At 36.6% G+C, this 13,904-nt stretch overlaps 9 protein-coding genes across 9 annotated transcripts; 5 read left to right on the top strand and 4 right to left on the bottom strand. All coding sequences in view use genetic code 12, as the record gives it.

Moving 5' to 3' along the window:
• Positions 1–483: 483 nt before the first annotated feature.
• Positions 484–1,296, top strand: CPAR2_100790 (mitochondrial 37S ribosomal protein mS42; the record flags this gene model as incomplete). The annotated part of the gene is made up of 1 exon (XM_036810801.1): positions 484–1,296. One exon carries the CDS (start codon positions 484–486, stop codon positions 1,294–1,296), a length of 813 nt encoding a protein of 270 aa, XP_036663225.1.
• A 585-nt stretch (positions 1,297–1,881) lies between these two features.
• CPAR2_100780 (uncharacterized protein) lies at positions 1,882–1,983 on the top strand (the record flags this gene model as incomplete). Its single annotated transcript, XM_036810790.1, has 1 exon — positions 1,882–1,983. One exon carries the CDS (start codon positions 1,882–1,884, stop codon positions 1,981–1,983), a length of 102 nt encoding a protein of 33 aa, XP_036663224.1.
• Positions 1,984–2,472: 489 nt separating this feature from the next.
• CPAR2_100770 (uncharacterized protein) lies at positions 2,473–2,574 on the bottom strand (the record flags this gene model as incomplete). The annotated part of the gene is made up of 1 exon (XM_036810779.1): positions 2,473–2,574. One exon carries the CDS (start codon positions 2,572–2,574, stop codon positions 2,473–2,475), a length of 102 nt encoding a protein of 33 aa, XP_036663223.1.
• Positions 2,575–3,365: 791 nt separating this feature from the next.
• Positions 3,366–4,154, bottom strand: CPAR2_100760 (uncharacterized protein; the record flags this gene model as incomplete). Its single annotated transcript, XM_036810768.1, has 1 exon — positions 3,366–4,154. One exon carries the CDS (start codon positions 4,152–4,154, stop codon positions 3,366–3,368), a length of 789 nt encoding a protein of 262 aa, XP_036663222.1.
• A 598-nt stretch (positions 4,155–4,752) lies between these two features.
• CPAR2_100750 (uncharacterized protein) lies at positions 4,753–5,850 on the top strand (the record flags this gene model as incomplete). Its single annotated transcript, XM_036810756.1, has 1 exon — positions 4,753–5,850. The coding sequence occupies one exon, from the start codon at positions 4,753–4,755 to the stop codon at positions 5,848–5,850; it is 1,098 nt and encodes a 365-aa protein (XP_036663221.1).
• Positions 5,851–7,021: 1,171 nt separating this feature from the next.
• PCL5 (Pcl5p) lies at positions 7,022–7,966 on the top strand (the record flags this gene model as incomplete). Its single annotated transcript, XM_036810745.1, has 1 exon — positions 7,022–7,966. The coding sequence occupies one exon, from the start codon at positions 7,022–7,024 to the stop codon at positions 7,964–7,966; it is 945 nt and encodes a 314-aa protein (XP_036663220.1).
• A 26-nt stretch (positions 7,967–7,992) lies between these two features.
• Positions 7,993–9,288, bottom strand: CPAR2_100730 (uncharacterized protein; the record flags this gene model as incomplete). Its single annotated transcript, XM_036810734.1, has 1 exon — positions 7,993–9,288. The coding sequence occupies one exon, from the start codon at positions 9,286–9,288 to the stop codon at positions 7,993–7,995; it is 1,296 nt and encodes a 431-aa protein (XP_036663219.1).
• A 131-nt stretch (positions 9,289–9,419) lies between these two features.
• CPAR2_100720 (uncharacterized protein) lies at positions 9,420–10,661 on the top strand (the record flags this gene model as incomplete). The annotated part of the gene is made up of 1 exon (XM_036810723.1): positions 9,420–10,661. The coding sequence occupies one exon, from the start codon at positions 9,420–9,422 to the stop codon at positions 10,659–10,661; it is 1,242 nt and encodes a 413-aa protein (XP_036663218.1).
• Positions 10,662–10,708: 47 nt separating this feature from the next.
• ECM331 (Ecm331p) lies at positions 10,709–12,025 on the bottom strand (the record flags this gene model as incomplete). The annotated part of the gene is made up of 1 exon (XM_036810712.1): positions 10,709–12,025. The coding sequence occupies one exon, from the start codon at positions 12,023–12,025 to the stop codon at positions 10,709–10,711; it is 1,317 nt and encodes a 438-aa protein (XP_036663217.1).
• Positions 12,026–13,904: the final 1,879 nt, after the last annotated feature.

Genomic DNA, 13,904 nt, shown 5'->3' with positions numbered 1-13,904 from the left:
GTACCATTGTTGTCATACTGGGTACCACTTCCGCTACAACAAATTGTAGTCATATAAAGCCTCAATCTTTACAAGATCTTTAGGTTTCTTTGCCATTGATCCCATTGCCCGTTCGTGATTCACAAGTCGTTGTTGAACTGACGTGAGCGGACCTGTGCTTATCACTACTTGATCATCGTCAAAGTCCTTTTCAGTACCGATAATTACCCTCACTGGCTCTCGCATCCGTGCAATTCTTATTTCAGCAGGTGTTGCTCCGATGATCTCCTAATGGACACCATTATTATTGTTTTCGACTTCCAGGATGATTGATTTTTCTTTAAACACGCTTGTTTGTTTATAATTTTTAATTTTGTATTTGAACAAAGTGTGGGCGAACGTCTTTCCCAATATTTGTCTAAATTTCTTTTCGTTTCTTGCGCAAAAAATTTTTTTCAGTTTGTTAGATTGAACCCTACTGCGTTAGATTCCCCCTCCACTCTCATGTTCAAGACAAGCCGAAATAGTATCTTTAAACAGCTCCGATCTGTTCATACATTGCCCAGATTGGCAAACCATGAAACATGGTCAAGTCAAGGAATACCTGGCCTCTTGTCTCCACAAGGTTATTCCACAGCATGGACTAATTATCAAACTTATTTATTGACCAACTTGACATTACTCACCAATGGAACTGCCAATGAAACCAAAAAACCATTTGAAATCTTGCTTAATACGGCGAAACAAACCACACAACAACATACATTCCATTATGCTGCCATGTCACACATGAATCATTTCTTTTTTGAACAATTGACCGATAAATCAACTTCAAGTTCAAGTAAACCTTCACGATTCCTTATGGAAAAACTAATACATCAAGATATATTGGATATTGATGCATTGAGAACTAAAATGTTGACAATGGCTGAAAATGCTTATGGACAAGGATGGATTTATCTTGTTGAAGACAAGACCAAGAATTTGCAATTTTTACAATGTAATAATGATGGAGTGCCTTATTATTTTGGCAAGCGTCAACAATTGGATTTGAATGGTGGGATTGATGAATTAAGCTTTAATAGTTTGGCCAATTTACAAAAGAGAGCAGCAGCAGCTAGTGGTGTTGCTGGCCAAGAAAAAAGTGGCGTAGTTGTTGCTGATGAAGATGAGCAGTATTTGCCCATTTTGGCTATCAATTATTGGGATTATATGTATGTTGAAGATTATGGCGTCACTGGAAAAAATGAGTACTTGAGTAACTTATGGGATCATTTGAATTGGGATGTGATTAATAAGAGATTGTTCCAAGTGTAAAGTGTAGGAGGAGATTTTGTACATAGATAGTTTTGAATAAACAATTGATAGGGTCACGTCTATAATTGAGCTTTGCAAGAGGTCATAATGGAGTGAGATTTTAAAAAGTAAGCACTTTGAAACAAGTCATTTGCAGCAAAATTGCCGCAAAATACGAGTGAAAAGCATTGTTGCGTTCGTTTTGCCAACAAACGAGAAGAACCTGCTGTTGCATGCTTAGCGAGATGTATTTGTTGCGGGAAATCAGCCAGATTATAGTTGTGCTAAAGAGATGAGTTGTTTTGGCTGCGAGATATTTGCCTACAACAATAGAGCTGAGATATTTTTGCCCACATGCTTTTTGTGTTATTATTAGGTCTTGGCTGGTTTTTCTGTATATAAACTTTACTTTCTCTATTGGATGAGTCCCAATTGGGAAATCGCCGCATAGAAATACACGTCATACAAAGTCATCCTTTATTTTTCAACTCGATTGTTATAAATAGCAGTTGAAATTCCCACGTAATTTTAACAATTTCGATCTAGTAAATCCATCAAATACAATTACAACTCCTGAGTAAAATTTAAACTACAATAATACCAAAAATGAGTTCAAACGAAGAAACAAAGAAGACATGCAGCTGTGGCTCTTCATGTACTTGTGCAAAGGATCAAGGTGGATGCAAATGTGATAGCTGCTCCAAGTGATTTAACTAGTTGAGATCGATTTAGATGAATAAATTGTATAGCTAATTCAATATGATGATTTTTTTTCAGTTTAAGCTACATTTGTAGATTCACATCACATGTCAGTGAGAAAATTGTTATACATTGCACTGAGATATCGAGTGATTCAACAACAACTCTTTGGGTCTAAAATCCTTTCCACTCATAGAAATTGTGATCAGCAAATTGAGCTGTGACTTTTCTATTCTTTAAAATGAGTTCAGTACAAACATTCGTAATAGCCAATCGACTCTACACTCTCTTTCCTTTTAGTTAGTCGGTGTCGGGGGCGGGGGAGCGAATGCGGGCATTTGATCGGTTTTTGTCTTTTGGAAAAGACTTTTAAGAAAACCCGATCAGAGCAAAGCCAATCTCTACGTATTTCCAATAGCATTCAAAAATACATTGATAAAGTTAGCGATATAAAAACCTATATCCAGCTATTAAAAGTAATCAGCAACCTATGGCATATTACTTTGGTTGACATGTACATTTGTCGGTGCTTTCACACTTGCAGGTGTTATCACAGGTGCAGTCTTTGGAGCAACAGGAACAAGAAGCTTTTGAACTCATGATTGTTAATTGATATAAGAATTAATTGTATTGAAGGGAAGAAGAAAAGAAGTATGTGAATTCAATAGGGGCAGGAAGGGGGGGAGTGGAATTTACTCCTGTATTTATACTTCTCTAATCACAAGTTTTCTAGAATCCTCCGCTGCTCTTTTTATTACCAGATACAGTACCATGCAGTACACAATATGCTACAACATGCATTCTTCGTATGATTTGGGGTAAAATCCGGTACAGTAGCAAATTTACTCTCTTCTTTTTGTGTAAAGTAATTAAAGTTTATCACCATATTTTTTCTTAGTCAAAGTACACGTAACGTACATATGGATGCCAAAAAGCATACCTACCACCCTCCTTGGAATCCCACGGAGAAGTGGGTGAAAATGTCAGACCAGAAAAATTGGAGAGATGAATGACCAAACTTAAATGCTTGGAATTGCCACGTTGTTCCACTTTTTTTATCCGCGGTTAAACAACCCTACCCAACTTACTGGAAAATCTAAATTCGCCACAAGTGGGTTGAAAAGAGAAGAAATATCCTAAATGGTTGGAGAAGAAGTATATTATAGACACATTTATAGGAGCAGCGACAACAACAATAGAAGATAAGACTTGTAATGCGAAGCTATGGTTGCCAGTCTTTCTTGAAGTAATAACAACCCGACTATTATCTTATAAAAATTACCATTTTGGTTGGCCAATTAAAAGCAGAATGGAAATCCAATCTCTGCGTTTACGTAGCTAAGTGCGCCAATTTTGAATGGAGCCAATTCATGAAAAAGCATCATATACAACTAGGCCTTGCTCAATTGCCTCTCACAAATTTTCACCAACTTCTCTTTTCGGGGACTATTTTCCATGTCTTGTACTGCATTGAACAAGCCTTCCCACGTGGAACGATTGTCTTCGTAAATCTCAAGCAGTCTCAAATACTCCTTTACACTTGATTGTAATAGCTCATTTTTATCTTTAGTGGATTCAAGTGATAATTGATAATAGTATGACCCAATATTGTTGTACAAAACATACGCATCTGGTTGATTTGTAAGTACTCTTTTAAGGCAATAAATGGCCTTCATGTACTCCTTCATTTTGGCATATTCATCAGCCAACTCACACCAAGCAACAACATCACCAGGTGCCAAATTCAAGTAGTAGATGAGATTGCTAACATATTTCACTCCATCGTTCCTAGACATTGTCGTGAGTCTTCTCGATAATAACAATTCATCTGGGTCCTCACTCAATACTTTTCCTGCACTTTGTAAATCCCCCATTGCTTCAAAATAGATTGATTTGAGTAGTTTTATACGTTGAGACGAAACTTTGTTACCGAATTGATCATTCAATCTTTCAAGCACTGTTTTGGCTTCAATATCATGTCCTGTGATTAACGACAAGTAGAAATCTAACTCAAAGAGTTGAAACAATTCAACGGAGTCAAGCTTATCTTGATGGTTTTGAAGGTATGATTTGAGCTGTTTGGTGTGATGGTTTATTTCCTCTGGGGTAAAAGTGGCAAATCTGCCAGTGGTGGCAATATTGAGGAGTTTCCTTTTGATTAGAGCTTGATCGATGGTCATAGCAATGGCGGTTGAAAACGTGTACTACCTTGTGCTTGAATGTAAATTTATGTTGGTCGTTACTTTTTTTCCTTCACGAATAATCAACATATTGCGGTTGGATTCTGCTTCTAACAACGATAGAGTGACACACACAAACACTTAGCCTGATTCAACACAATGGTACTCAAAGACCCCCGTTGCTAAAAATACAACTGGCCTTGTAATTGCTGGCATGGTTATGAGATATTAACATATTCTCACAATTTATTAATAAAACAATAGGGTGATGGTCTTTGCTAATCTCATTGCAAAAGGAAGGTGATAGACCACCAATCAAAGGTCGTTTGGTATACAAACCTGAAATTGCACCACATCGGACAACTCCTTTCGCCCATTGTTTCTTAAGTTGTTGTTACTAACAACACTGGTTATGAACCGCTAGTGGGGGGAGCAATTTTGACCTCGATGCCATGCGAATTCCAATGAGCATATAGGGGGACACCACGCGGTTATTTTTTGTCCTTTTTGGCATAGCTCAACAATTCAGGAACTATAAATATGTCAATCTTTCTCCCCTCGAAGCAGATTTCAATTGTTGAAGTTTCATCACCAAACAATGATTTCTTTATTTCAAGGTTTAGTATTGGCATTCATATTTGGTGTAATTACTAATGGTACCCCTGTTGAGAAGAGACACACCAAATACATTGCTCATGAATTTCATGATACTGAGGTTCGCCTGATTGGGAAAAGAGCTGAAAATGTTGATTTTGAAGACAAGGAGTGGCGTTTCGTTGCTCATTTGAAAATTGGTTCTGCCAAACAAGACGTACAGGTTCTTCTTGATACAGCAAGTATAGTTTTGAATGTTCCCCAAGTGAATTCGACTTGTCCGGGTGGTAAGATTTGTGCACCTCAAGACAGTTTCAACCCCTTTGAATCCACCTCATTCAAAAATTCGACCATTCCAAGTAAATCACCTTTTGGTGAGGGAAAACAATATGGGTTTGAAGTCTCGGACGATCTTTACTTTGAAGATGGCAAAAAAATACCTCAATTTGACTTCAATTTATTAAACGAACTGAATTATGTTAACCGTGGAGCTTTCGGTATAGGGTACAGCACCAACAACAATCATAGCTACGTATTGGCTGCCAAAAATGCTGGTTTAATCAACAATGCTGGATTTTCTCTCTTTAAAAACTCGGACAAAAATGGGTCTTTCCTTTTGGGAGGTGTGGATAAAGCCAAATATGATGGTGATTTGCTCATTTTCAATGATTCCAAAGAAGCCATGTACCCAAAGTCAATTATAACTGCGAATGGTACAGTTATTCCATTCACATATAAAGTTTTGCATGACTCGGGGACTCCCACTATGGCGTTGTTGGATACCGTTGTGCAAAAGTTTTACAAGGATGTTGGAGCCAATGACAAGGGCCATATACCATGTGACAAAGTATTGAGTGGTAACAAGAGTTTGAATTTCGATTTTGGACCATTTACCATACCCGTTTATTACAAAGATATTTTTAACAGGTCTGGTTCAACTTGTATTTCAAATATACATGCAACAAAGTCTCCTGATAGACAATATCTTGGAGCTGTGTTTCTCAGAAATGCCTACCTTGCTCAGAATTTCGATACCAAAAGGATTGGTTTAGCACCAGTGAAGTATACTGATGAGTCCGATATTGCTGATTTTTGGTTTTGAGTAGTGTATGTGCACTATGTGCCGTTCGTTATATAGAGGTCATTTTGATATTGAATTTGCTTGTTGACGTACACTTACTTACTGTAGTTGTAAATTGGTAAAATCGTAGCAATTCCTTAGGTTGTGGCAAATTAGTGACACCCTTCACGTGTAGCGGCGATATACTTGCGAGGGCTGTATTGCTATAATGAGTCAAAGCTTTTTTCTGTCGAAGCATCGGAGATGGATTAAAAAAGTAAAGCGCGGTATCGGCGGGCAAATGCTGGGGCTCCTAAGTCGCCCGAAACAATACCGTATAGCCGGTATACGGAACGTATTAATTTTTTGTGCCACTGTGTACGCTGCTGTATGGGTCATTTCTTCAAAAGTTTTAAATGCGTAGTTTTGACTCATTTGTTTGTTGGATATTATATGCAGTACTACTCTTATCAAGATAGAAAAGAATTACTCATACATTCAATGCGTGCATCATCATCAAACAAAATCTCAATAAAAAAACTGTGGTGGTCACTCCAACCAAACACTTTAAAAGAAAGTATATATATATCTCACAGTACACACCAGTCAGTACATATATACACCCATAGACATTACAACATACACACACACACACACACACACACACACACACACACACACACACAGCTTTACTCATTCAACTAGCCAAGACTTAGCACTCACATCTTTTGATCTTTTTTTTTTTTTTTTGGCAGCCTAAAAATACATCAACACAGCACACTTTTTAACATAACACACTTTTATATTATCCAACATACCACATAATAGTTCAGATGTATTCTCAAAATTTTTACTAAATCATCTTTCCATCATCGTGCTTACTTTTTCTTTTTGCTATCAGTTGAGTTTATCAAAGATTGAGATTTGAGTTAGGTTCATCTATTTACACACTTTCAGAATATTTTTATCAGGTAAGGGGTATTATCATTTTTTTTAAACCAGTCAGTTACTATCTAGGAGGTAACTGCATCAGACTTTTCATATCATCAGCCATTCACAAAGGGTTGTATTGTATTTTTTTTTTCAAAGATTGCCTTTCATTATTTTTTTGCAAATCACATACAGGCGTTTCATTAGGTTAAACCGGGTTGTACACATTTGGGGTCTATTTTTTTTTATCATTTTCATTTCATAAGTTACGATATTTTCCACCATGCAATCTCCAATTTCATCATCTTGCAAGAAGGGGGAGCAAGATGTTACTCAAACTAGGCAGGAAGCTAAAGGAATCGATTTATTAACACCACCACATTCATCAGCTGAAACAGAAACAAAATCGGTCACAAAACCACTCAATTCAACTGCTTCTTCACCAAACCACCACGACTATTATCATCAAGCACACTTAAGTAAAGCACAATTCAACTCAATTTTGGTCAATTGTGCTACTAATTTGTTAAAGATTTTGTACTTTAAGCAAAATCACCACACTTGCGACACCAAACAGGTGAAACAATTTATTATTGAGATTCTCAAACGTTCCAAAACCTCAATTCAATCTTTACAATTGGCTTGCTTTTACATTTACAAGTTGATAATCACCAACAACGCAAATTTGCCAATTAAATGCCAACACTTGTTTCTTGGATTAGTTATTATTGCATCTAAATTCAACCAAGATTACAACTATTCGTTCAAATCATGGTGTAAGATTATTGGATTGAATGAGGAGCCTAAACATATTAAACACTTACGTGAAGTTGAAATTCAAGTGCTTAGTTTGTTGAATTACGAATTGGGTTTAATGGGTGAGAAATACGAAAATTGGTGCAATGTTTTATTCATTTTTGGCTACGACTTTATCAAGTATCAAATCATCAAACAAAACTCATCAAATGGTGACATTTTCTCCAATGATATAATTTGGGACTTGGATGTGTCATCCTATTCTTCCAAATTGATCAAATGGTGGCAATTTTTCCAAGATTTGAAAATTGATAATTTGAGAATCGTTAGGATTAGATTTGAATCGTATTTCACTCAACAATTGAATGAAAAAGTGTTCATAGTTCAAGATGCAACTAAAAAGAGATGCAGGGATGATGATGATGATGTAACTGTTACTTTATTCAATAATATCAAGAAAATTAAAGTTTAATTAGCAAGCCACACTACATATATACATTATATCAAATACAAGCATCCATCAGTACCCCATTTACCACGTATGTTGACGGGCATAAATCCATCACCATTGGAATTCTCATTTTGCTCTTGCTCTTGCTCCTTGCCATTTAAGTAGTTGGTGGATTTACCTATCGTGTAACCTCTAACTAACAAACTGCCTATTCCATTGGCATCTAAATTGTTAACCTTCATTTCCAAAGATTGAGGGATAACTCCAAATTGACGCGTGTAGGTGCGGTATTCATAGTAGTCAGTGGTCAATATTGGACCAAAGATGTTGTATGTGTAGTATTCACGAATCACGTGTGAATCGGTCACGATACGTAAATGATTGAGTTGTGATGATGTTAATTGAGGGTGAGATGCTGGGGAATAAACATACACTAGTTTCTCTGAGGAGAATATACCCAATCCAAGAAAGTATAGTTTGATATTTTGTTTCCATGCTAAGTCAGTCAATGTTGCTTTCGATTCAGGGAGTGTTGTTATATCAGTTTCGAACGTAGGTGCTTTTTCTTTAATGTGCACTTTCATTTGACAAACTAAAGCCATAAGCAACTTGACAATAGTATTTGATACCCCAGCAAAATCAGGTGATGATACAATAGTTATTGACTTGTTTGTGTAGTCTACTGGTAGGTGCTTTATTGATGATGCAACAGCACTAATCAAATTCAATTGGGTAAAATCAACCACTACATCAATACCTAGCTTCACCAGTTTGTCAAACTTGATTGTAATTCCTTTATCTTTATCCGCAGTGTACACGTTGTTAAACTCGTGCAATTGTTGTGCATGTGGGAGTTTGATTTGTGAAATTGATTTCCCAGTACTTGGTTCTTGCTTGTCGTAGAATTGTAGTGGTATTTGTTTAACAAGACCAATCAAGACAACAATCACCCAATGCCCATCGATTTGGTAATCCACAGGTATGTTTATAGCATCGCATTGTTCTTGCGATTGAGAAATGTAGTAATTAATAGTTGCAAATTCAACAAACTCATCGCCAACATAAATTCCCCGTGATCCACCATTTTTCATGGCAATTTCCCAAATATCATTACAGTTACCTCTACGTATCTTGTAATGATCGTATCGAATATCGAGACCCAATCGTAAACCAGTGGGCGATTTTGTCGAATGATAAATTGGTGATTCGTTTGGTAAACGTGTGGTATCGGGGTACGATTGTTGTAGCAAGTACAAGTCAGGTACGGTTTTGAGGTAATTGAGTATCTTTAAGACAACGTAGATTGTAGTTAGTGATACTAGGATAATTGTGACGAAAAACATTCCTGTTTGAACTGTATAGGGCTGTAACTAAGCGGGCGGAGTATCTTTTCAAAAGCGCTTTTTTGGAAACAAAGGGAATTTTCGTCGCGCGATTCTCCTCCTAATTCAACCTTTCATTCTTCCCACCAACGATGAAGGATTATCGAGTGTTGTTGTACTTATTTATCTCCTGGATTGTGGCATTTCTTATAAATGAAAAATATGTACCCTATAGAACAATACGAAGATGCAAATGGCCTAAACTCGACCACGAGGATAATGCCTCACAACAACAACGACAACAACACCACCAAACCAATATTTTACTCATTGCCGATCCACAATTGATTGATAATCATACTTATCCAGGTCGTAATCCATACTTGCTCAGTCTATCACAACACACAGTTGACCAACATTTGAAACGCAATTATAACCAGTTGACAAGACTCAATGCCAATGCGACTATTTTCTTGGGTGATTTATTAGACAATGGACGTGCCTCAACTGATGAGTATTTCGCCAATGAAGTGGCTCGATTCAGATCGATATTCCCAAAACACCCACAAATGTATACCAATCTAGCGGGGAACCACGATATTGGATTTGGTGATTTGATAAGGACTGATATACGTGATCGATTTGGTGAAACTTTTGGTAATCCCAATTTACAAACTAGTATTGATGGAGTCGAATTTATCTTGGTTGATAGTACTAGTTTGTCGTCGAGTAAAGATCAAATTAATCAAGCTTCACGTGGATTTATTAATCAATTACCAAAAAAGAGTATGCCGAGGATTTTGTTATCACATGTGCCCCTTTTCCGGGACCCCAATACCAATTGTGGATCCTTGCGAGAAAAACCCAAATTTGAATCGTTGGGGAGAGGATACCAATATCAAAACTCTCTCACAAAGGATATATCCAATTTGATATTTGAGAAAGTTGAACCGGATTTGATATTTTCTGGTGATGATCATGATTATTGTGATATTGTCCATCATCCTCAAGAAACGAGAGAAATCACGGTGAAATCAATGTCAATGGCAATGGGGGTGTACTACCCTGCGGTTCAATTACTCAGTTATAGTAAACTGCCTGAGGGGTTGAAATATCTGACCAAGATTTGTTACATGCAAACACCATATATTAATGTTGTTATTTACATTGTATTGGCAATAATTTCAATAGTGATTATACTTTATCAAAACATACGATTGAAAACGGGAAACTCCAGCTGGACAATCTTGCCCTTGAGCAGACTGAAACGAGAAGAAAAGAGTAAGATGGGGACTGGTGGATGGAGAAAACAAATGTGTTTGGATGTTGTTAAAGAATGTTTGGCTATGGCGATGGTGGTTATTTTTGTTTACAAGTATTTTATTGCATTATAGTCTTTTTATTATATAGAACTATGTAATGTTTCATATCAAACAACAAATTACAAGAGGGCCACAGCGAGGATTAATCCTAGTGGCATAACCAAGCTAGAGATAAACAACTTGTTAGCACCATTTGATTTATTTGGTGAACCAGTCTCTTCACTTGATGATCCAGTGTTGGTGGAAGTACTTCCGCTACGAGTTGTTGTACCTGTAGCAGCTGATTGCAATTCACTTTCAGCAACAGCAGTAGAACAGATATAATTGTTACCTTCAATATCTCCATCATCATGCAATTGATCAAAATCAGAACAATCGAAATCCTCTGAAGTTGAATTCAATTGAAAATCACCTTTAACTTTTTCCAAACTATTCATTGACAAATTGGCAATATCACCACTAATGGCAACTGCACCTTCAACAACTTCCAAACTAGGGAATGCATTTTGTAAATCATGCAATTCTGAATTGTTGAAAAGACTCAATTCACCCCCAATTTCTCTCAAACTCTTGAAATCGATTGATGTCAATTCATCATGAGCAAAAACTTGTAAACTTGATCCAACATAGGTCAAAGTGGAAAGATTCAATGATTCAAACAAGTTGTAACTAACTTGCAATGTACCATTAACGGCTCTCAATTCACTAGCTGACAATTGACCAACTGATTGCACGGTTAAGTTAGCTGCCCATTCTAAATCGTTCAATTCAACAACAGCATCATCATTGTTGAAGCTCAAAATCAATGCATCAGTAACACTTCTCAAATTGGGGAATTGAATCTGAGTAATGTTTTTATTATTGTTAATATTCATATACTGAATATTGTTGAACGAAGTTAATCCGTTCAAATTGGTCAATGCAGTATCGGACAAAATCACCTTGCCAGCTCTTTCCAATTCACGATTCAACACCAAATTGGCAAACGAGGGTAATGAAACCAATTCCAAATCTTGTGAATTTCTCAAACTTGACAAATCAATCGTGTTTAATTGGGTCATATTGGTAACGGTTAATTTACCATCAATACTTCTCAATTGGTTCAAATTGATTGCGACAATTGATTTTGAATTGATAACAGTAACATCACCAGCAATTTCTCGCAACTGAGGTAAATCAATCGAAGCAAACTCGTTACCGGAGATGGTAATTTCTCCATCCAAAGTTTCACATGATGTCAATTGTTGAAGTGCGGTAGCGTTTGTGATGGTGGTTCTTGAAAAAGAGCAAGTATCAGTAGAAGAAGTTGAAGTTGATTTTGAGTTTGATCCAGTGGTGGTTGTAGTAGATCTGGCAGTAGTGGTTGTGTTGGTTTCATCAGCGGCGAAAACACCACTGGCTAAAATGGCTAACAAAGTGACGAAATTAAACTTCATTCTGGCGAGATCTGAGCTTCTTCTGTGGTGAGATTTGGTGGAGTTTTAGTGTGATAAAAGATCTTGTAGTAAAGACGGTGCAATTACCTCTTAACAAAAAAAAAAAGGTGATAAAGTGCAATGAAAATTTTGAGGAAAGTGAAAGGAGTTGAAGAAACGATGATGTGAAGTCTTTTCTTTCAATTAACAACGAGTGAAGAATTGTTCGTAGATTATATTATAACTTCCCTCAGTGGTTGGAAGGTAAAGGAAATTTTATTTTGGGGAAAGATAAAGAAAATATTGTGGGAAAAAGAAAGAAAAGTAATTCTGATTTTGTCCTTTTCTGCTGTTGTTTATATTTCGGCACCCAAGAGTCACGAACTACGTGGAAACTAAATGTAAACAGACACAGCCCAAGCATAAAGATGTTGATGCAGTGACGAATGGGAATGTTCTGTTAACTTTTAAAAGCTAAAAAAACTAAAAACTTTAGTTTATTTTATAGCTTGTTTATTTTTCTTTTTATTTTTTTTTATTCTATTTCTGTTTTTATTTTGTTTAAGTGGCGTGGTTTTTATTAGATTCAACCCCCAAGAAAATAACACTGTAATCAAAACACGGTCAAAGTAGATTTTAAGTTTCAAATAGCTGTTAAAGGCACATCATAAGCGAGTTGGTAAACAATGGATTTTGATCTGGTTTGATTACGTATTAAATTGCGTAAGATGTCTTGGGAAACAGCAAGCTGTCAATAGTAGGGGATGACGTATTGGGTTTGTGGGGGTGATATACAACAAATTGTGCATTTTACATGAAAACTTTGATTACTAAGCTAAAATTAACAACATACTATCAATACACCCTGCGTGATTTTACAGAGGAGTGGTCTTTTACCGAAATCTGTTTTCATGCATATAACTTATACGAGCGTAGGAGTTTGTGGTAGCTCAAGAAGTTGATTTCATATAAAGGCAAACACGTATCTACAGCTTTGTTTTGACTTGTTCAAGTTGTAATATAGTGGAATTTGTTGGCTCGTAATCCATGTAGAAAAAGGTTATCGAGAATCATTTCGAGGGTTCTAGTGATTGACTATGGAAAACGTGCAGATGGTGAATGCTATTCATCAATGCTTTCATTTCAAGATATCGTACTCACAACCTCACTCACACAGGAATAATTCTCAATGATCGGTCTCAGAAGTGGATAGTTATTACACTGGTGCGATAGTGGAATAAAAGGGGTCATTGTAAGTAAGGGCATATCCAAAGAGAAGTATTTGTGAAATCAATACATTGCTGGCAAAAAGTTCGCTTGGTTTGAGACTGCTTTCTCGAATGAGCTGAATTACAAACTTAGCTGTCAGGTTAATACAGTCAGCGTGTTTCGTTGTTGTGGGGGAGCAAAAAATTATGGTTGAGAGTCGTATTCAGTAGACAATAGAAAAAGGAGCTAGGTCAAGACTACTACAGAATGTGAGTTATCTTTGGAAGTGTTCAGTGACGTAACCAGTGCAATTTTTAAACATACTGCATGAACTGGCAAGTATATAATCGGCTTCTTTTCCATTTTCAACAGAATGATTATATCCAGAAATGTTCATCAGTCTCTTGAAAGCAAGAATTACCAAGAGTAGTGTTTGATTGCCCTCTACATTTTCCTCGATTTGGCAATGTGATCTTGCTGCAAAAATTGGCAACTGGAGGAACGGTCGCACGATTTTGGAAAAGAGACACAAAATTTGTAACACACTGTCATTGATACATACGTTTGTCTCTACATCTTCGCCAAAAAAGGGTATAGAAAACGCTTCGATCGCTGTGTAGATTCGAATGGACTTTGATAGTTATAGAACGGGAATGGTACTATCATCTGAGGAGATTTGCTGTAGATAATT

Source organism: Candida parapsilosis, contig 005569, assembly GCF_000182765.1.
Source record: "Candida parapsilosis strain CDC317 annotated contig 005569".
NCBI lineage: Eukaryota > Fungi > Ascomycota > Pichiomycetes > Serinales > Debaryomycetaceae > Lodderomyces > Lodderomyces parapsilosis.
Note: the sequence above shows the minus strand (reverse complement) of the source record. Positions and strands in the feature narration are given on the sequence as shown.